The 20,740-nt window shown below is 43.4% G+C and overlaps 8 protein-coding genes across 8 annotated transcripts; 4 read left to right on the forward strand and 4 right to left on the reverse strand.

The window, feature by feature from the left end:
- Positions 1-860: 860 nt before the first annotated feature.
- Positions 861-2,042, forward strand: PHALS_05687 (RxLR-like protein; the record flags this gene model as incomplete). The annotated part of the gene is made up of 1 exon (XM_024719271.1): positions 861-2,042. One exon carries the CDS (start codon positions 861-863, stop codon positions 2,040-2,042), a length of 1,182 nt encoding a protein of 393 aa, XP_024584586.1.
- A 964-nt stretch (positions 2,043-3,006) lies between these two features.
- PHALS_05688 (double-strand-break repair protein rad21) lies at positions 3,007-5,039 on the forward strand (the record flags this gene model as incomplete). The annotated part of the gene is made up of 5 exons (XM_024719272.1): positions 3,007-3,380; positions 3,457-3,584; positions 3,646-4,382; positions 4,446-4,546; positions 4,613-5,039. 5 exons carry the CDS (start codon positions 3,007-3,009, stop codon positions 5,037-5,039), a joined length of 1,767 nt encoding a protein of 588 aa, XP_024584587.1.
- A 205-nt stretch (positions 5,040-5,244) lies between these two features.
- On the forward strand, positions 5,245-8,097 carry PHALS_05689 (ef hand family protein; the record flags this gene model as incomplete). Its single annotated transcript, XM_024719273.1, has 1 exon — positions 5,245-8,097. One exon carries the CDS (start codon positions 5,245-5,247, stop codon positions 8,095-8,097), a length of 2,853 nt encoding a protein of 950 aa, XP_024584588.1.
- Positions 8,098-8,244: 147 nt separating this feature from the next.
- Positions 8,245-8,985, reverse strand: PHALS_05690 (gtp cyclohydrolase i; the record flags this gene model as incomplete). The annotated part of the gene is made up of 1 exon (XM_024719274.1): positions 8,245-8,985. One exon carries the CDS (start codon positions 8,983-8,985, stop codon positions 8,245-8,247), a length of 741 nt encoding a protein of 246 aa, XP_024584589.1.
- A 169-nt stretch (positions 8,986-9,154) lies between these two features.
- PHALS_05691 (dna repair protein rev1) lies at positions 9,155-12,029 on the forward strand (the record flags this gene model as incomplete). The annotated part of the gene is made up of 2 exons (XM_024719275.1): positions 9,155-9,492; positions 9,554-12,029. 2 exons carry the CDS (start codon positions 9,155-9,157, stop codon positions 12,027-12,029), a joined length of 2,814 nt encoding a protein of 937 aa, XP_024584590.1.
- Positions 12,030-12,123: 94 nt separating this feature from the next.
- On the reverse strand, positions 12,124-14,031 carry PHALS_05692 (tkl protein kinase; the record flags this gene model as incomplete). Its single annotated transcript, XM_024719276.1, has 1 exon — positions 12,124-14,031. The coding sequence occupies one exon, from the start codon at positions 14,029-14,031 to the stop codon at positions 12,124-12,126; it is 1,908 nt and encodes a 635-aa protein (XP_024584591.1).
- A 967-nt stretch (positions 14,032-14,998) lies between these two features.
- PHALS_05693 (40s ribosomal protein) lies at positions 14,999-15,733 on the reverse strand (the record flags this gene model as incomplete). Its single annotated transcript, XM_024719277.1, has 1 exon — positions 14,999-15,733. One exon carries the CDS (start codon positions 15,731-15,733, stop codon positions 14,999-15,001), a length of 735 nt encoding a protein of 244 aa, XP_024584592.1.
- A 1,727-nt stretch (positions 15,734-17,460) lies between these two features.
- Positions 17,461-18,994, reverse strand: PHALS_05694 (Zinc finger, RING/FYVE/PHD-type; the record flags this gene model as incomplete). Its single annotated transcript, XM_024719278.1, has 3 exons — positions 17,461-17,840; positions 17,908-18,348; positions 18,421-18,994. The coding sequence occupies 3 exons, from the start codon at positions 18,992-18,994 to the stop codon at positions 17,461-17,463; spliced, it is 1,395 nt and encodes a 464-aa protein (XP_024584593.1).
- Between the last annotated feature and the right edge of the window lie 1,746 nt (positions 18,995-20,740).

Below are 20,740 nucleotides of genomic sequence, written 5' to 3' on the forward strand. Positions count from 1 at the left end.
ATCAATACCAGTACTTTGGTACCTTCGATTTGCAATGCACAAAAAACCAATGCGTACGTACACCATTAATTAGTACCAGTGACAAATCGTCGTCGAGATGTTCGATTTTATAGCAGCCGAGATTGTTGCAGAAGCAGCACAGTTCTGATGCTATCAGCTAGAAAAGCAAGATGCGGAGTAGTATTCGTGCAATTAGTACGATCTAGAATCATTACTGCAGTATCTGCCATAAAGTGCAGCCAGAAGTAAATTTTTAGTCCATAAGAAACGAAATCGGCAAGATTGTACATTTATAAGATTTGTAGCGAGATGTCCAAGAACAAGTCGCACGCACCTGAAGATTGAAAAAGAGGATCGGACGATAAAAATATGCTGGATGGCAGATTGGCCATATGGTAATGAGCAAAAAGCACAAACATTTCGACGATTATGACCAGACTCCAATCTATACATACAAGTTTTAGAAGAAAATATCCATTGAGGCGAGGCGACGCCGTAGTAAAAATTCGCAACATCCGATCCGCCAAGCTTACGATGGACAGAATCGTTTACCTATCGCTGCATCACGGTCACCTCTTTACTTTTTCATTTCTAAAGGACTGATTGAACTACACATTTAACAATAAAGATCGTAATCCTGAATGTTGCATTCGACTTCTAACCGATATATATCTTAACTGCAAATCTCAAATTGTGTAGCAATCCCAATTTTTATTAACTTTCTTATTATTATGTTTAAGGCAGTCCAAAATTTTAGCAATAATATATTAACTTTACTATGAATCGGAAATTTTCCCTCCAATCCCCCTGGCACAGTTCTCATTTTCAATTTTTCCTGGTCGGCATCAACTTTAAACTCCATGAGGACCGGTAGCATCGTTTCCAGTGCCATCGCTCTATTTGTACTGCGGGTACATGGAGCTCCAGAGCGCAAACTCGAAGCTTTGACAGAGGGTGATACTCTTACGAAGATGGAGGAATTTTTTGGTGTGAAGCTGGAAAGGAAATTCAACGACCTTCCGACTTCGGCAAGACTCGAAAAAGCACCATGGAATGGCCCTATCTGGGAGACGTATGCCGACAGTATCAACTACCCGTGGAAGGCCAACCAACCATCTCCAACTGAAAAGTATGCAATGGCTTTCGGTTTGAACGCAACAGAATTGAAGTACAATGTATCAGCAGCGTTTGGCCTTTATTCAGTGTCCGACTCGAAGCCTGCATGTTCATCGTCTTGCAAAGATGAAGAGGACGTATGCACCAATCGTAATGGTATGGGCATCTGTATTCCGAGATGGTTTGGTCTCAGTCAAGGATTGGCGCCTGCAGCTATTTTCGAAAAAGAGCCCCTGTGTCCAATCACCTTCAACAACGTCGAATTTTACCCGAACGATATCAAGGGATTGATTTCGGCTGTCTATGCTGGAGCAAACTCTTCGAAAATCTTTGGCGGGAAGCGTTATCATGATAAAGAAGTATCACTTGATCAGTATGGCCGACCCACAGAGGCTAACTATCGCGATGTGACGCCTGCGTTCTTCCATATCGCCGTTGCCAACATCATAGGCAAGCTCAAACGTTCTCTGATCATCGACCGTTTCCCTGGTCATACCGTGTGGAATCAGGCACTTTCTGCTTTTGAGGTGTACGAACAGAAGACGATGACACCCGAAGAAGCTGCGAAGTCATTTTTCAACACTGACAAATACCCTTTCAACGACCAGGCTACGCAGATCATCTATGTCGTATCCAGCGTTTTCTGGAACAATACCCCGTTTCCTACCGATGAATTTCGACCACTTATCCAGGACGAAGACTTTTACGCGACGTACTCGTATATTCTGGAGATAACTGCAGCCGGAGACATATGCGGAGGCGAGTGGGTAAATAAATCCATTCATGCGCATGCTGACTACTTGTATGTGGTAAAGGAAAAACCTGCTGCTGACCTGGTGACGAGCGTTGGGTTTAGCTACGCCAACGTGTTAAAGCTACTTGAGATGTCGGCTGCGTGCCCGAATACGATCCAAATTGCGAACTAAGAGCCAACTGTTTTATACAGAGCATAATACAGAGAATACAGAAAGTCTTTGCCATTCATATTTTTCTTTGTTTTTAATCTGTCTGAAGGATAAAAGCGGCTTTAGTAATCGTTCGTCGCAAACTGGTGCAGAATAGAGCATGAAGATTATGCACTGCGTTTTCAATTAGATGATCTATCTCTTTATGTTACCGTCAGTACTTTTACAGTTTATTTCTGTATCAACAGGCTTATTGGCGGTACTCGAAGCTTCACATATTGTCCACGATAGTTGAATATTCAGTCTTTATTATGGCATTTTTGCGAAATTTTTAACTGGATTTGACATCATACCATCATGTATCGTGATATTGATGTAACTTTGCATTTACTCTGACAGACAGGTTTAAGAGCCAAGGATTTCAATGTTCAGAAATATTTTGCATGAGACCTGATGAATCTTAGTTCATGATCGCTGATTTATTATTAATCATTCGTTGCAGGCATGCAGAAAATAAATATGGGCCCAACTATGTTATTTTTCAGAATGAAAATCATTTCCTCACAGCGAATTGTTTTAAGATCAAGGAACGCATGACCGATCCAATTTACTGGGGCTTCCAATCAGTCTGAGCAGCCGAGTGCATTTCGTATCTGACGGCAATAAACATCGTTCAGACAAAGTAACTTGCGCATGTGAAGCATATAATTTCTATAACTCTAGGCGAATTATACTTTCATTTGCAAAATCGGCCGATTTGCATGTCCAATGCTATTTACCACACAGTTCTTTAGCAATTTTAATCAAATAAGGAAGCACACAGCTTTTAAGCAATGTTGATGAATTATTTCCAGATTTTGCCACTAAAATTGCCATCCATCAAATCTTATAATAATTTTTGCTTGTTAAGTTTAAAACCTTTGTACTCGCATCGTACTTATCGACTTCTTGGCGCAAAGTTCATCTTTTCACTACTAAGCCTAGCATGTTCTACTCGCAGATTATCTTGGCCAAGAAGGGTCCTCTAGGCAAGATCTGGCTCGCCGCGCATTGGGACAAGAAGCTTAACAAGCAGCAAATATTTACGGCTGACATTCACAGTTCTGTGCAGAGTATTGTCAATCCACAAGTTCCTCTTGCTTTGCGTGTTTCTGGCCATTTGCTGCTTGGAGTTGTGCGCATTTACTCGCGCAAGGTGAAGTATCTATACTCGGACTGCAGCGAAGCGCTGGTTAAGATTAAACTTGCCTTCCGTCCTGGCATTGTTGACTTGCCCGCAAACAACCAACAGGCGTCTTCGCACGCCATTAACGTCTCAAACTTTGGCGAATTTGAGGCCGAAGTCACTTATTCAATCGAGTACGTAAATTCTTCGATATATATTTTTTATTCTTGTTTGCATATATTTCTCATTCTGAAATGATCTATTCTACAGGTCAATTCCTGTGCCCTCGCTTGATGAATGGATCGCTGCGTCTAGCCAGACGATGGCAAAACGCCAGGATATTACACTAGCAGATTCTCTAGACCTGCATCGTGGGTCGAACGCTTTTGCAGAAAGAGGTAAAATTATACTACTAACTTTGTAGAGTTATATTTTTCTTATGAATAATCTTTCATCCAGATGTCATTGCAATGGAAGATTCCTTTGGAAATGAAGGAGATTGGCATGCATTTGATTTAGAGGACAATTTTGGTAGCTCGGGTATGGATATGAGTACCGTCAGTGACATTGAAGTGGCGCGAGAGGCTGATGCTCCTATTTTACCATTAAACGACTCGGGTCTCATTAATGCGGAAGATAAATCAACAGACAAAAGCTCACTGTTGATAAATGAGGAGCAGCCTGAGTCTGGCTTTCATGATATGCCATTCGAAATACCTGAAAATGATCTGGAGAAGGAAAACTTATCAGACTCAATAAGTGCTCACGATACTAGTGCAGATCTTAACGTAAGTATGAATGGGTCGACACGCGCGTCGTTGGATGCCGCACTTGTAAATATGGAGGCTGAGACAAACAGACCGAAAAAGAAGAGGAAAATTGCTCGAGATCCCGTCACAGAGCTCACGTCTGCCTTTGTGAAACAAGGAATGGAAGACACATCTGACATCACGCGTGCACGAGATATCATATTTGAAACAGCTGGAAAGAAGCAGGAGTTTGACTTGCAAATTGGATCTGATATGTTTCATCGACCGTGTATGGCATCTATGTCGGATGAACTCTTAAGTATGTTTAAAGTGACTATGAAGAAGCGCAAATTTCCATTCACTGTGAAACAAAAAAAGTCGAATGAAGTGGAAGATGTGGAGCTGACGCGACGAATGAGCGCAAACTCTCGTATCAGCATGAGTTCGGTCTGTCACTTATTTTCCAAGATGTTGTTGTCAAATGCTGACTGTTAATTGAGTTTTGTCCAGAGTGGTCTCGATGTAACGACAGGATCCTTTGATGCCTCCATGTCGCAGGATGTTGAGGATGCAAACCACTTTGAATTTGCCGAAATGGACAACACAAAATTGTGAGTATCACTTTAGTCATTACTTACCACAAAGTAAACGTTCCAGCTAACAAAAAAATGCTATAGAGAAAAAATGGACGATGATCTACCAGATTACGATATTGGTGCTCCATTCGAGCCTGAAGAGATGCAAGACACAAACGATTTCGATGCGAAAATTGAGCTAGGCGCTGTCAATGACATTCGAAGCGATGCTGTTGATCTAGATGGTGCAGATGCGTCAACTGTGCAGCACAAATGGCACCCGCATACTGTCAAAGTAATGAAAGTCCTGCGTAAATCGTTAGACCATAAAGACAAGATCACGTACCAGCAGCTCACGAAAAAGACTCGAGACCGTAGAACAGCAGCTGCTTTGTTCTTTGAGCTGTTGCAACTCAAGACGCTTGACTATGTCGATGTGGAACAAACGGCGGCGTACGCAGATATAACGATTTCCAAGGCAACTAGGTTCTCCGAGTATATTCCTGCTATTGATCGCGTCGTCGCGTGAAACATGCTGCAGTTTTGATGCGTTTATTCTCAATAAATATGATTAACGAAGGGTTGTTTTTGCTCTAGGATTTATTTTTATGTGGGTGTTTTATTGCTATTTTTGCAGAATTTACTCGACTCAGCATACTTACGGTCAGACATTGAGAAATAAGCTCAACCCGTTCAAGTTGTGAACAATCTGTTGGCTTGAATCTTTTTGTAAGATGCACTCCTTACCTGAATTTCGGTCGCTAAAGGCAAAAATTCGCGTGTTATGCAAGCAGCGTCGTCTTCGATTAGAAGAATTCATGAAGACTTTTGACATTCATCGAGTAAAGCGGATCAAGTCAGAGCAGTTTAAGCGTGCATTGGATGTGTGTGGCCTGCATCTATCTGCAATTGAGATCAATCTGCTTATTGCCAAATACCAAATTGCAGACGATCCATCGTTTGTGGACTATCAGCGTTTTTGCGATCTCATAGACAAGGTGTTTACCGTTAAAAGGCTTGAAGCTAAGCCAACCTTTCAGCCGAGTCATCCGTCTGACTCTGAGACCGTAAAATTAGATATTCCGAAGCCGCTTACACTGGCTGAAGAGACCACACTCGCTGTCGTCAAGCAAAAGCTGATGACAGCAGTCATGAATAAAGGAATCGTACTGAAAGATGTATTTCGTGATTTTGATCGCAGCAATGCTGGGAAGGTGACTCGGTCACAGTTTGTGAGAAATATTTCTGACATCGTCATACTGTCACCCAAAGAAACGAATATTCTTCTTGAAGCTTATGGCGACAATTTAGACGTGCGTTATCGTGCGCTTCACTATGACATTTGTCCGGGTGCATCGAATGCTGACTTCAAAGTAGCTGCTTCTTTGTCGCCTGATAGACGTCGCTTGCCCTCCACAGCAGCAGCTCACCACTCAGTTGGCATACAAGAGCTGGAGGCTGAGCTTTTTAATGTTGTCTTGCGTGATCGCATTCGAACGAAAAACTTCTTCACCGACTTTGATCCGCTGCGGGCAGGCAAGTGCACTGAAGCTCAATTTCGTCGCTGTGTCAAGCTGTGCTTTCCTTTCCTCAGTGAGAGCGACTTCGCCTTATTGGTTGAGAAGTACGGAATCATGCATTCGCTAGATACTTTTAAAGTGGATTACGTTCGATTCTGCAACTCTATTGAAGGTAAAAAGAGTTCTCAAGACAACAACTTTGACGATATTCTTGATTCACTTCCTACGGCTTCAACCCACATGGGTGGCAAATGCTCACGCAAATTACGTGCCTCCTTGAGTGACGACGACAAAGTGGTTTACCAGGACATGATGCAGCGTCTGCATACGCTCTACACGACGCGTCGAATGCTTCTCAAACCTAGTTTTCAAGACTTTGACAAAGGTCGACGGGAACACATTACCGTCGACCAATTTTTGCGTGTCATGGCCATGTTCAAGCTCACGTTCAAGGATGAGAATGAAAAATCTGTAATTTTACGACGTTATTCGAGCGCTTATGGGGAACGTTTTATAAATTATATCACGTTTTGTCACGATTTGGAGCACTGGGTAGATGAAGACGATAATCAGCGTTTAGCAAGCCGTCCGTCTTCACGTGGTGGCATTGTATCGGAGATTATTGCACCATCCAAGCTCTGTACCGACACGTCTGCAGATACCACAGGGATTACTCGCGTACGGTCCATTGCGATGCTTATGCGCTTTATCAAGCAGACTGTTAAACGCGATCGAATTCGTATGGATGAATTTTTTCGTGATTTCGACAAACTTCGCCATGGTAAAATCACACTTGCTCAATTCTGCGCAGGGTTAAATAGTGCAGGCTTGCATTTATCGGGTGAAGAGATGACTATGTTGAGTAATGAATATGCGTGGAAAGAGGCTGATAGGGCGGGAAGCCACTGGATTGCGTGGAGAACCTTTGTGAATGATATTGAGAGTGTTTTTACGGTAAATGGATTAGAAAAGACTCCAAATTATGATTTAACAACGTTAGAGTCTCGTGAAGGACAGTTAAATGGTGTTGTAGATCTTACAGTGGATGATGAAGAAGAAGTAAAGCGAATTTTAATGACGATGAAACGTGCGATCGATCGTCAGCGGATGGATATCAAACCTACGTTTGAAGACTTTGATCGGTCTAAACAGGGATTTATCTCCGCAGCCAAGTTTGAACGGGTGTTGTCCATGTTAAAATTGCTGCCAGCACGAGCATCCGAATTGCGGCTTTTGGTGGTCAAATTTCGTGAACAAGTCCCGAATGGCTCGACATCAATGCTTAGTTCTATTTGTGATGTCAATTATCGAGCATTTTTTCAGGCCCTTGATATAGTTGGGGGGTCAATGAATGCTACCAGTGAAGCCATTCGAAAAGTAAAACTTCCTGGTAGTGTTGCTTTTCGACACGAATTGTACCAAAATGGAGTTACAAATGATGCGTACAAGCGCCAAAGTCGAGGGATGCATGAAGAAGCTGCAGATTTATCGCAACTTTTAGCCGAAATACGACGTCAACTTAGTATCAAGCGAATACGCTTGAAAGAGTTTCTCGTGGAAGGCGATAAGCTGCGGTCTGGAGAAATTACTGTCGCGAAGTTTCATACTGCACTTAATCGAAGTGGATGTGTGTTAGATGCAGCCGATTTACTTACATTGACTTCACACTTTCGCTCTGAACGCTATCCAGATAAGATTGATTGGAGAACCTTTTTAGAGGCAATTGATCTCTCTCATGGCGTAAATATAATAAATGATCAAGTTTGTCAAGACAGTATGGAGGATTCTGTGAAGAATATCCTTGAACGACTTCGGGCTGAAATTATCCGCCGCCGTCTTCATTTGAAACCCTATTTTAAAGATTACGACCCCAATAATGTCAAACATGTCACTCAGTTTCAATTTGCTGCTGTTCTTGACATGATGCAAATGTCTCTTAAGCCTGCGGAGATTAAGATACTAATGCATCATTTTAATCACCGTGACGGTCGCAAATCCACGAACGATATTAACTATCTCGCTTTTGTTCATGCTGTCGAATCGGATTACTCTAAAACACCAATGTAGTGATTTGTCAACGAAAGAAGCATTAGAAATAAAACAATTTATTACAAGCGTTATTGTCGGAAGAGCGTCTTTCTAAATTCAAAGCAAAAGTAACCAATTCCTTTGGTTTGAGCACACCGTTGCGACATCTTGCATTTCGAGAGTCTTCTATCTTCGGTGAATGAGCGACATGAATTCGCTTCGAGTACGTGAGTCACTTTTAAACACGCCAAGTACTGAGCTCGTAACAGTACTAGCTCCACTCTTCTCTACACCACGCATGACCATACACATGTGTGTAGCTTCAATGACCACAGCAACACCCTTAGGCTCAATGACACCCATGATAGCAGTAGCAATCTGCTTTGTAAGTCGTTCTTGGACCTGTAAACGACGAGAAAAGACTTCACTTACTCGTGCAAGTTTACTGAGTCCCAGAACCTTTCCATTTGGTATGTACCCAATGTGCACTTTTCCAGTGAATGGTACCATGTGATGTTCACACATTGAATAGAGATCGATGTCTCTAACAATAACCATCTCATCATGATCTTCCTCGAATACCGCTTCGTTCAGTACGTCAGCTAGGCTTTGACTATAGCCCTTCGTGTTGTATAATAAAGCTTTGGCCATACGCATAGGCGTCTTGACGAGTCCTTCACGATGTGGATCTTCGCCAATGCACTCAAGTAATGTGGTAACAGCTGCTGCCATCTTCTCCAGCTTGGCTTTGTCGTCAACATAGTCGTTTGAAGAGCGAGACGGCAGCGTCATGGATAGTTCCGTGAGATTCTCTGCTTTTGGCGTGGGATGAGTGCTAAGGCTTTGATTTTTGGCAGCAGTGGCTTGCACTAGAAATGCATCACACGGGAGCAAATCGTGTTCTAGCGTCGTCGAGATGGGAGCCATTGCACTGGTCAGGAGCGACGTTTTTCTTGTGATTACCGACGGGCAGACGAGGGTGATAATGATCTTTGATTGGACAATATATATATGCAAATAATGCAGCTGATTGGAGAGTAGTGTAATATGCCAAATGGTAGGATGAGACGACTACCGTTATTTTCATAGCTCATTGATGAGACGCCGAGGTGATGGCGTCGATTCGGGTACCGGAAGCAAGCGGCTTGGCGAGCACCATGACGGTAGCTTTGGAACTTATATGTCACATAAAATACAAAAGCTTCGAGGACAGAATGAACGCCTGGCGTCGTCAGGTGCTAGTACGTCTAGCAGCAAGCAAACCGACATCTTCAGAGATGTCCATGTATACGTGGACGGGTATACAGTTCCGAGCAAGGAAGATATCCGGCAGCTAATGTTGCTACACGGTGGTGGCTTTGAACACTATGACACAAATCGAGTGACGCATGTTATCGCAACACATTTACCGGCGTCGAAATTGCGGCAACTTCAGTAAGTGCAAGTTGAAGTTGAAGTCATTCATTGCAGTTTGGTTGATATACTATGAGCACAGGAAGGCAAAGAAACCATTACCGGTTGTTCATCCCGACTGGATTCTACAAAGCATTGAACAGAAGAAACTGCTTCCAGTGCAGTCATTTTTGTACACAGGATTTACTGACCCAACGCAAAGCAGTGTCCATACGTTCACGGCATCAAATGATCAGACAATTTCTCCAGCCAACGAAATAAATCATGATGCATCTCAGCATTCTATAGATGACGAATCAGATGTGTCGATCCACCAGCCATCAAGAACGATAAATCTTTCGGATTCAGGCGTTAAGTCGCGTACGAATTCTACACGAGATGGTCCAGACTTTGTCCGGCACTTTTTTGCCAAATCGCGATTACACCACATTGGCACATGGAAAGCTACATTTCAGCAGCAAGCAGCCTCGTTCCAAGCTAAATACAAAGGTGAACGTATTACAAGAGCACCCTTATTGTCCAATGATCGCATCATATTACATGTGGATATGGATTGTTTCTTCGTTGCAGTTGCACAAAGAGGGAGGCCCGAATTGAACAACGTCCCGGTGGCTGTGGCACACTCTGAGACTGCAGGTTCATCGGAAATCTCATCGTGCAATTACTTGGCCCGTGCGAAAGGAGTTTGTGCAGGCATGTACATGCACACTGCAAAAGAAAAGTGTCCCGACTTAATTGTTCTGCCGTACGAATTTGACGCAATTCAGTGCGTATCATTCCAGATCTATAATATTTTTTTCTCCCATACGCCATATGTACAAGCCGTTAGCTGTGATGAAGCATTCCTTGAGTTTGGAAGCGAAACGAATGGGTTAGAGAAAGCAGAAACGATTCGAAAAGAAATCTTTGAGCAGACAGAATGTATTGCAAGTGTCGGTGTCTCTTACAATGTCCTTTTAGCAAAATTGTCGTCAAAGAAAGCAAAACCAAATGGAATTTTTCGAATTCTTGACTCGAATCAAGCACAAGAGCTCGTCTTGTCATTAAAAGTTGGCGATTTACCCGGAGTTGGTCGCAAGACAAATGCAAAGCTAGAAGCGCTTGGAGTTGATACCGTGACACATTTAGCGCAGATGACGAAAAGTCAACTTGTGCAATCACTTGGTAAAGCGTCGGGAGAAATGCTGTATGATTTTGCGCGAGGGATCGATTTGCGTCCAGTGTCGATGGAATCCAACAGTATGCGTAAAAGTGTGTCTGCAGTCGTTAATTTCGGCATTCGGTTTGAAAAATGGCAAGATGCGACGACTTTTCTAATGTCCCTTGGCGAAGAACTAAGCTACCGACTTCGAAGCTTAAGGGTGCGAACTCAATGTCTAACTCTGCTGATCAAAAAACGTTCCGAAGGCGCTCCGATCGAGCCGTCGAAGTTTATGGGTCACGGAATTTGCGATAATTTCTCGAAAAGCCACGTTCTAGCACAAGCAACTGACGACCAAGTCGTGATTGGTAAAATTTGTATCGAGCTTCTACGGGAATTTAATTTTCCGTGTGAAGAACTTCGAGGAGTGGGTGTACAGGCTACAAAGTTGATCTCCGATGCCCCAAGTAGTAAACAGCAGGGCGGACAGCTTATCAAAGCATGGCTGGACGATTCTGCACAACGACCAGCAAATTACGCATCGTCTAATAGTGCACCAACAATGACTGGGAGACTTTCAGGCTTCAGTACTGAAGAGAATGCCAATAGGAATACAACTACGGATGAGTTGGCAGTGACAACTTTCTCACAAATTGACAAAGAAGTGCTAGACGAGTTACCTGAATCGGTACAACATGAGATTTTAGCGTCTTACGGACGATGTGCGCCGTCCAATGCTACTCATCAGGCACGAGTAAAACGTCCAGCTAACGGAAAAGCTCCATTACGTCGCAGACATCCGGCAAGAAACATTTTTAGCTCCAAGTCTAACAACCAACTTGCTCGTTGTGCTCGTTACTCGGGCGGCGAAGACAAGGGAAAAGAAGACGCGTTGGATGACATCCGAATGTCACAAATCGATTCGGAAGTCTACCACTCACTTCCTTTGACAATCCGAAGAGAAATCGATCGATATGCGAAAAAGCGTAGACCCACTTCCACAGTTGCTCCTCTCCCGAGGACCGATGTTGTTTCAAATAGCAGTCCCGATAGAGTAATGGTGAATACGCCGACACCTGATGTACTACCGCCGATTGAAGTATTGTTTTCTAATCTTGTTGAGAGTCTGCAAATGATTACTCTCGCAGGGAGCAAATCTTCTGTCAACATCGATCCAGCGCGTTCGGCTGCATTCGATGCAATTTACTCGCGCATCTTAGTCGAGGTAGAAAATCGAGCTCTGGACAGAGTCTTGCGAATGCTCCGTTTTGTTCGTCGTAAATCTAGTACTGTGAACTCAGCGGAACTTGCTGAAGTATTAAAGCATGGCTTTAATCAGGTTCTGGACCTTGTGACCCAGGATATCAAACGATTATTTAATGGAGTTCTGCTGCCACACCTAGTTGAACCGCTTTGAGCTGTGACAACTGCGCTTCGTTGGACTGACAGAAAAATGTTCGCATTGGAGTTTAACAAATATATTCGCACTATAATTTTGCTCGACTTCCCGACTATGCCGCCGTTTCAACGTCGCGTGCTAGTATCGTGTGAAGCGTATAGAGCGCATAGGACGCTGTCGGTCGTGTCGCAGCATCCAGGGAAACACATGCAGAGCCTAGCTCGACAATTTCTTTCACAGTCTCGTTTGAGAACTCAACATGAAGCTTTCCGGAGGCCACCAGCTGCAAAATTGCTGGTTCAGGCATTTTTCTAGTCGAGTCCGTCGGATCTTTGACATTCCAGTACGGCAACAAGTGGGAGTCTAGCTCCGACAAGACGACTCCGAACGAAAACATGTCTGCTTTATCATCGTAACGATCGCCAATCATCACTTCCGGTGCCATCCACAAGCATGTCCCGACTCCACCAGTCATTGACTCGCTCACTCGCTCTCTTGACGTCCCGAAATCTGTGAGCTTTGCATCATTATTTTCACTCAGCAGTACATTTTTGGATTTCAGGTCCCGATGGATAATTGGTGGATCTAATGAGTGCATATACGTCAGAGCGTGAGCGATATGAAGTGCAATCTTCAGTTTTTCTCTGCTAAAACCCATTGGATATTTCTGCTCGTTATACGCTCGTAACAAAGCTTGCAAATCGCCTCCAGCCATAAATTCCGATACGACGCACATGTTTGCCAGAGAATCCCATGCGACACCAATAAACTCAACAATATGAGCGTGTTCCATCGATGCCATCATCTTAACTTCGGCCAATAAGTCAATCACGTGAGAAATATTGCGTCGAGTGTCTGGTAAAAGCATCTTAACAGCTACTCGTCGACCATTGTATAGTCCTGAGTAGACGACGCCGAAACCTCCACGACTTAATAATTGTACGACCACAACTTTATCACGTGGAATACGGGCTGCGACGACAAAATCATCTTCCCATGGACGTATTCGTGTCGATGTCTGAGCCTTTAAAGTGAAAAAGCTAGCCTCAGAGCGTTGAAAGCTTGAACCAAAGCTTGAAAGCGGAGGAGCAAACAATTGTGTGGTCATTTGCTCTCGAAATGAAGTGTACGTACGACCGTTTTGAGGTAAGAATGTACGGCCGGGTAGCGGCTTGGATAAGTATACCATATCATCGGTATCCAGCATAGCAACACTGTCTTGAAGGTCTGTATCTCGTGCACCTTGCGATGTCTGTTTGCTCGACTGCCTCTTCCACGTGACAAAGCCAATAGCCACAAGTAGCAAGACTGCGATGGTTGCGCCAACAAAGGTTGTACTGGCAAAACTTTGCACGGTTCGATGTGAACTGTACGGCTTGATGGTTGTATTTGATGTTGATGCATACGGAATGCCATCACTGAATGAACTTGATCTGGATGAGTTTGAGTCAATGCTGATGTAGAATCGACTGGCCTGGTAACAGTTGTGTGACGCCACGTTCGTCTTGTCTGGTAAAGCAATATATTCAGGTTGTACACTACAATTGCTGGAGGAAAAAAACTGCACGTTGACGGCGTCATCATCAATGATTGTAGCGATAGCTGAGGCGTTCTGTGCTCGTGAAACGGATGAAATTGCGTAAGGTACACAGTGTGCCATATCTTGCAGCGCATGCGTCTCTATGTATGTTTCACTACTGCAATTAGGCTCTTTGAATCGATCAAGGACGATGTGTCTTGTACCCTTGAATGCTGCTGCAATGTACGCATGCGAATTTGTCCTCGTGTCCATACACACTGTTGTGTAATAGTACAGATTAGCGCCAAATTCAATGCGAATGCAAGTTTGAGGACTACAGATCGACGACAGATTCGAGACTTGCATATTCAAAGGTGTTTGAAAACATGCGCTGTCCTCGTAGAACGCCACTGCTCTAAAGACTGTTGCAAACGAGCTGTCTGTACCATGAATGAGTAATAAAGTAGCCAGCATGACTGATTGACGTCGCAGCAATGTCATGGGTTTTCAAGAATGAACAATGTGACAAATTTTCGGAATCACTATCCCAGTAGCAAAATGAAGTGTGTTGTCTTAGTGCTTGAGGACCTTTATGGAACGCATAACAGACGTGGTCGACCTGTAAAATTGGCAAGATGTACGTACTGGGGACATCAAAGCGTGTCGTCTCTGCCCTGATCTGAAATACTGAGTTGTTGCGTGTTGTAGCGTTGTTAGTGATGCTTTAGAAAAGTATTGAACTATGGTATCTCGCTGGCCATGCTTTCGGTTGCATTTCAGCTCGACGCAATGCTTACTGGCTTCATTGAACTACTTGACCCTACTCGAATCGTCATACTATATGGAAGCTGAACGGCACAAATTCGTGAGCGGCAAATGTTCATGTAGCTGGTATGAAAACTTCACGCGGATATCAAGAAATCGTTTCTTTATTACAAGACATCTCTTGAAATTCTAATCTGAGTGCTTCGGCCTTTAAGATACTATCGTTTAGCTCACATTGAGAAAATTTAATGAATAAATGCCATTTCTTTGAAAGCCTCTTGTAGTGTTTGTGCTCTTGACGTCATATCATGTCCGACTTTATCAACAATAGCGTCGACGCTAAATCTTGCAGTTTCAACATGTACCCTCGTCTATCAAATCAGTGTTGCCTTTGGCTTACTGCATCATGACATCTATCTCATGCTACATTGCAATTTTTTATTCATCATAAATTTTTCGTTGAGATACTCCCAACTCGCAGCGAAGGCTATCCTACTGAGAATGCTGCATTTTGCGTCCCAATACATGCGACGTCGACAACAAGTGGTACATCAGGTAACAGAGATCTCTCCATTGCATTTTAGGTGGATATGGTGAATAGTGTGTTTAAGATGCTTAGATCATACAAAACATTTCGACAGATTTCACAATAATTGAATGGATCAGGAAGAGAGGACGCTCCTAAAATTAATGATGTTGCTGCTTAAGCTGTAGGCTGGTACATAGGATCCACTGGTGTAGGTGCGATAGGGACCACAGGAGTCGTTGGTTCGACATATGGGCGGTACACTTCTTCCTTGGGCTCGAGAATTGTAACTACATCGTCTAATGCACGTTTGGGACCCTGCTTACCCGTAGGGTCATGTGGCAACATGATAGACACTTTGACGCCAAGCACACCTTGACGCATCAGTACGTGACGGACAGCAGTGTCAACGTACTCCTGCGATGCATTACCAGTCTTGACCATGTACCCTTCGTTGAACTTCATAGCCTTGGCACGCTGAGCACGAAGCTTTCCAGAAACAACAACCTGCACACCCTTAGCACCAGCCTCCATAATGAAGCGGACGACAGAGTAGCAAGCGCGACGCACAGCTAGACCGCCAAGGAGACGGTATTTCAGCGACTCAGCCTGGGCCTGCGAGCACAGACCGCGGTTGGCCACACGCTCAGCATAAAGCTCCACAGCTCCATCAGGAAAGTTGAATCGCTTCTGTACAACGGACGTAAGGGCTCTGATGCGCTGGCCCTTTTCGCCCAGAACTTCCTGCGTACGAGTCGCACGAATGATGATCTCTGTACGCATTGGGGTTACACGCACTTCAACTCCAGAGTATCCATCACCGTAAAGCTCACGCTGCAGCAACTCGTTTAGCTCCGCGTAGAACACACCGTCAGCCACGAATTTGCGCTTCTTCGAGATGTTAGCAGCCATCTTAAAGTCTTCTCTTAATTCCCGAGTGAATAGTACAGTTTAAGCAGCAACACTGTCAGCCAATGGAAACCTTGTGTTTCGAACACAAAAATCTGTCACTATTGGTATACCGGTAGTGCTTTAAGAGCAGGTTGTTAGTTTTTAGTTTAATGACTACATAAGTAGTGGCCCTAATTTCTCTAGGTTACGTGAGAAACATCGTCAGAGGTACTATGCATGAAGCATAGTGATGCTTAGAATCATTCAAAAAATAAAGTTATCTCAACGATTTTAAGCTGCAGATATCCTGCCGATTTCATAAGCTTAAAGCCTCTTACTTCGACGACAGATATTCCCCCAGCTGTTAAAACGGGGTTTTCGTGCACCACGTACAGAAGAAACTTTGACTCGAGTTCAAAACACTCAGAGGTTGGGTTCATACGCTTTTGATTTGCCAATTTAAAGCTTCGACACCTACCGCATGTATATTCTGCGCGTCGTTCCTGCATGAATGCATGCATTTTAATCAAACTAATATAATCCAGAAAATCACCTTAGCGTTAGGTGTCTAAAGAACATTTTTAACAGCGTTTGCATATAACCGAGGCAAGTGTGTCTGCAATTGTACCGACACTTTGTATAAAGCAGCATATGGTCTCATCTTCAGCGTGCGTGTATCAGGTATTTACGCCAGAGATTTGTGATGAGAGAGTAACCTTTAGACTTCACTCAGCATTTTAGCCTATTTATATATCCGTATGCCGCAATAATATTGCCACACTATCAACAAGCGTTGACGAGACGGCTCTGGTGTCATTCATATAGTGCAATGATATCAGCATTGCTTGTCGATGTTCGGAAGCAAACTACTTTTTCGGACTATGGACACATATACATGCATTGCCCAATGTACAAATACCACAAGAAGTAAAGTTGACATCGATCATTTTAGATTATTCTTTCGCGATGTAATGAACTGTTGAAATGATGCCTTGTAAGCTTCAATCAGTAACATGCAAACATGATTATGTAAAGATTGATGTAAATTTGGCAAGACGCACTGAAGCGCAAACGTTCCAGCTGTATGTCTTTTCTTGGCCAAACTTCCGACTCCAGGATTAGGAGCTCCAAGTTTTAATATTGCGAGACTTTAGCAGCCTTTCAATGTGTTTTGACCGATACAACGCAGTATTTATGGAACCCAGCAAGCCTGAAAGAATACGAAGACGTATTGCTTTCTATCATATCCATCATAATTTTGCTGCCACATCAAGGCCTCGTCGGTGCCACTTTGCTTGAGAAACAAGAACGAGATAAGCTTAACCGTCTCAAGACGTTATCCACTCGCGCACTACCGAAGGCAAAGACCGATCGAAGTAACTTTCTGACAGAGTTCTTCCTATTCACACAAAGTAGAGAGATATTAGTTCAAGGGCATCTTCCTGTGATGTACAATTTGCCATTTTTCGTTTGTTGTCGAGGGATGGAAAGCAAGCATCCGTGTACGTTTTTGGTGGCTTAACCTTTTTTATTGCTTTAGACCACTTAAAAGCTATAAAACATAGGATCTCATAATATTTGTCGGATATCGGATATTTATCTATGCTCAAGGTCCCTTTGTAATGTCACATTCACATCATATGTGCTGAGTAAAATGGAACACATGTTGTTAATTGATGGCTTTTTCAATTTGATACTACGGAGTTTACAAAGATCTTATTTTTGCAGATCCGAACAATTTTTCAGATTCATACATAGGTTAAGTTCTCAAGTAGACCGACTGCACGCCTCGTGGCTCCAGCACGAGGCGTTATTAACTCATCCAGATATGACAAATCGATAGGCTCTCCGCGGAACGGTTTCGTTCTAGCATCCAGTGTAAACAAATGCGTGTCTGGGTACAGAGGGTCCCATTCGTGCGCGGCAGATCGCATCCTGGTGGCCGAACTGATTGGCACACCGCCACCGGTCAGGCTGAAGAGAGGTCGATTGCTGACATTTGAATGGGCCGCAAAGCGGCGGCCTTCAATTGAACTACCGCCAAAGGATTCTGTCATACTTGTCGAGCATTTTGAGCATCCGCTGGTCTGCGTCGCATAAAATTGATGGCGGTTTCGCTCTGATGAAGCTGTCATCATAAGATACAAACTTAAGATCGAGTAGTTATACATACTATTAATGATCATCAAACTCACCATTACGTGCTGTATCGAACAAGTCTCGATTCTCAATCACGGTGTCATGTCGAGGTTGAGTTTTGTATCTGCAGCGCTGGTTGTAGTCGATAAGATTTAAACTGTGATTTGTAAATTTTACCGGGCCCGTGCTGACAGCACATGGGAGGCAAATGCGATGGTTTGTGCCACTTGCGTCGAAGCGGCGGTAACGAATGTCCACGCACTTTTTACACAAAATGTTTTCACAAAAGCGACATCGTTTGGCAATCGACCACCTTGACGTGCGATCACCACAAGACCTGCACTCGCGATTCCTGTCGTTTTCGGTAGCGTTTGAGCCGATAGAGCCGAGAACTTGTCGAACATTTAGTTGACGCATTATCTTTAGCACATGATTGAGACAATCCGCCGATTTCTTCGTAGCAACAATAGCTTGTTGTGCGACCCAATTAGAAGCGCCTTTGTTGTCAATATGAATAAACGTTACATGTTTTAAAACGTTAGGATGATCGGTCTCACGCAAGATCATACCAGACACTCGCATGTACGTGCGTATCGGTCCGTCAGGATGTTGTGATGCCGGACAGCACAAGTGATTGATTGAACGCATACTGCGCGCCCAAACACGACGGCCTGTTTTAGAATCCACGAAAGAATCCATATATTCGAGAAAACAGACGTCTCGGCCGTTCGATAGCTTGGACGGAGGCTTCCAAAGGGACCAGCGCATGGAAACACAGTGCAAAGGCTTGCTACGGGAGGGACTCACAATCTCGTACAGCCGTCTGGAACGTGCCGAGTCTAAATTCATGGGCACACGGCCACTCCGATCCAAGTATAAATCAGCCACCTCTTCCAGCGTGCCATACACCACTGAAGTCGTCCACATGGCTACGGACTTGTAGTCACATTCACTACGTTGCGCTAAGGTAAAGATTTCTCCATCATTTCCGAGTCGCACTGCCGCTTTAACCGCGGGGAACAGCGACTGGTAAGTTGCCTTTGCCTCACTAAAGAGGTTGTCGCGATCTTTCCTGGGTAGAGGCAGCATTTCTAGCGCATATGGATGGTCAGGTGACCTCGAGTATGAGTACTGCTGCACCATCCGGTCAATTAATAATGGAGAAGTGAGATTTTTTCAGCTTGATCACGGGCATAAAAAAGAAAGACATCCATCCGAATTAGTTTGACTAATATTTGGGATAAATGAACAACAATAAATTACTACTCAATCAAATCAACTTTCGCTGTTAGAAGATCCAGATTGTTAAATGAAGGTTCGATATCTCATTTAACAGAAGAGTCGGACATTGATTGACTGTTAAGGTAAAACAGAAAATTGGAAAATCCTACTATACAAAAAAAAGCGGTGAGTCTAGATAAATTTATCAATCATCTTGATTTACTGATTCATTTGGAATTCATACGCTCTGATCGCTTGACATTTGGAAATGATGAATGCCAATACCATCGCAGTCAGCACAAAGTTGAAAATATTTTTGATGCTGATGACCTCATTATAAATCCTCGTTTTATAATGGCATAAGTCAAGTAGAAAATATAGTTGTTTGAGGTATCAAAACTCATATCTCCCCATTTCTGATAAAACGCACATACCATTTTGTCTACCGTATGGTGTTCGCCCCATTTCTACAAAATATTTCGTGAATGAATGAAACGGTGGAAAGTTCACTCCCTGCGTTCCCTCTCATGAGCTACCTCGTTAAAGCATTGGGAATGAAATTGAAGTTCTCGAGACGGACAGTAAATTCTATAATGTTGGTAGGCGGCTTGACTGAAAGCGAAAGTTACAATGCATGGAAATTAGCAGCAAGGACGATCTCAATCACACCTCAGACTAATACTACGTTTTTTGTCACGTGTCTCCTGACGCCAACAGTGAGACCGACTGTATACTTTACCACGTCCTCAGCTGGCACTTTGCTCAGCAAAATATCAGCATATGTGTCTCATCAATCTAAACGATTTGCTCTTGATGAGATAAGAATTCCTTCGCCTCCAGTGTTTTGGTCGGCCTATAGTATAATATATGAGCTTTTATTGACTCGAGCACCTTTACGCTATTGTATGGATAGGAAATAGACGTCAATAGAATTATATTGGCTTGACAAATTGATACCACTATAAGTGAACTGTCCGTCAATTGCCATGCTCGTTCGAAGCTGTATCTAAGATGCTGTTTTTCATCTTGTTGATTAAAACTGCCTTAAAGTTCAGCCGTGCCTTCTTGGTTAAGTGGCCAGTAGAATATCAAACGAAATTTGAGCTTAGAGCCGGTCTGTGCGCAGAGAACAAAGTGTAGTGTAAGCAACACTTGTCGGGGAGAAGAAAACAGCAGAAGGAGATTGATTTGATAAATCAAACGATCTGTTTATTGACAGTCTACATGCTAAGCGGCTATTCATAACAAATAATTGTCTCGTTAACGCTTTTCCATCTGCAACTTCGTCCTGTTCCGGCATAGATGTTTTGATCATGAGTCGAACTTGCATTAGGTATCTGTAACAGGGTTACACATACCCTGGTAACATGGGTGTGTGTCACACCAGATGTGTATGGTGTGACCACACCCAAACAAGAATACGGGACGGGGCTGGATAGCCAGTAGTTACACATTCATTAAGGTTTTTCTATACATATTTTTGGGAAAATCTATGCATTTAATATCAGGCGGCTTTGCCGCAGATAAAGATAAATAAAGTCAGTTTTGAATTTAAACCGAACAGTTAATTAGCCTTGGGTTATGGCAATGATTACTCTTGGAGTAAGCGAATTGCGATCCGCTAAACTCGTACTTGTTCTGAGTATAGAACGAGAGGTCGGTGACCTA

This window comes from Plasmopara halstedii (assembly GCF_900000015.1).
Source record: "Plasmopara halstedii genome assembly, contig: Scaffold_2904, whole genome shotgun sequence".
NCBI lineage: Eukaryota > Oomycota > Peronosporomycetes > Peronosporales > Peronosporaceae > Plasmopara > Plasmopara halstedii.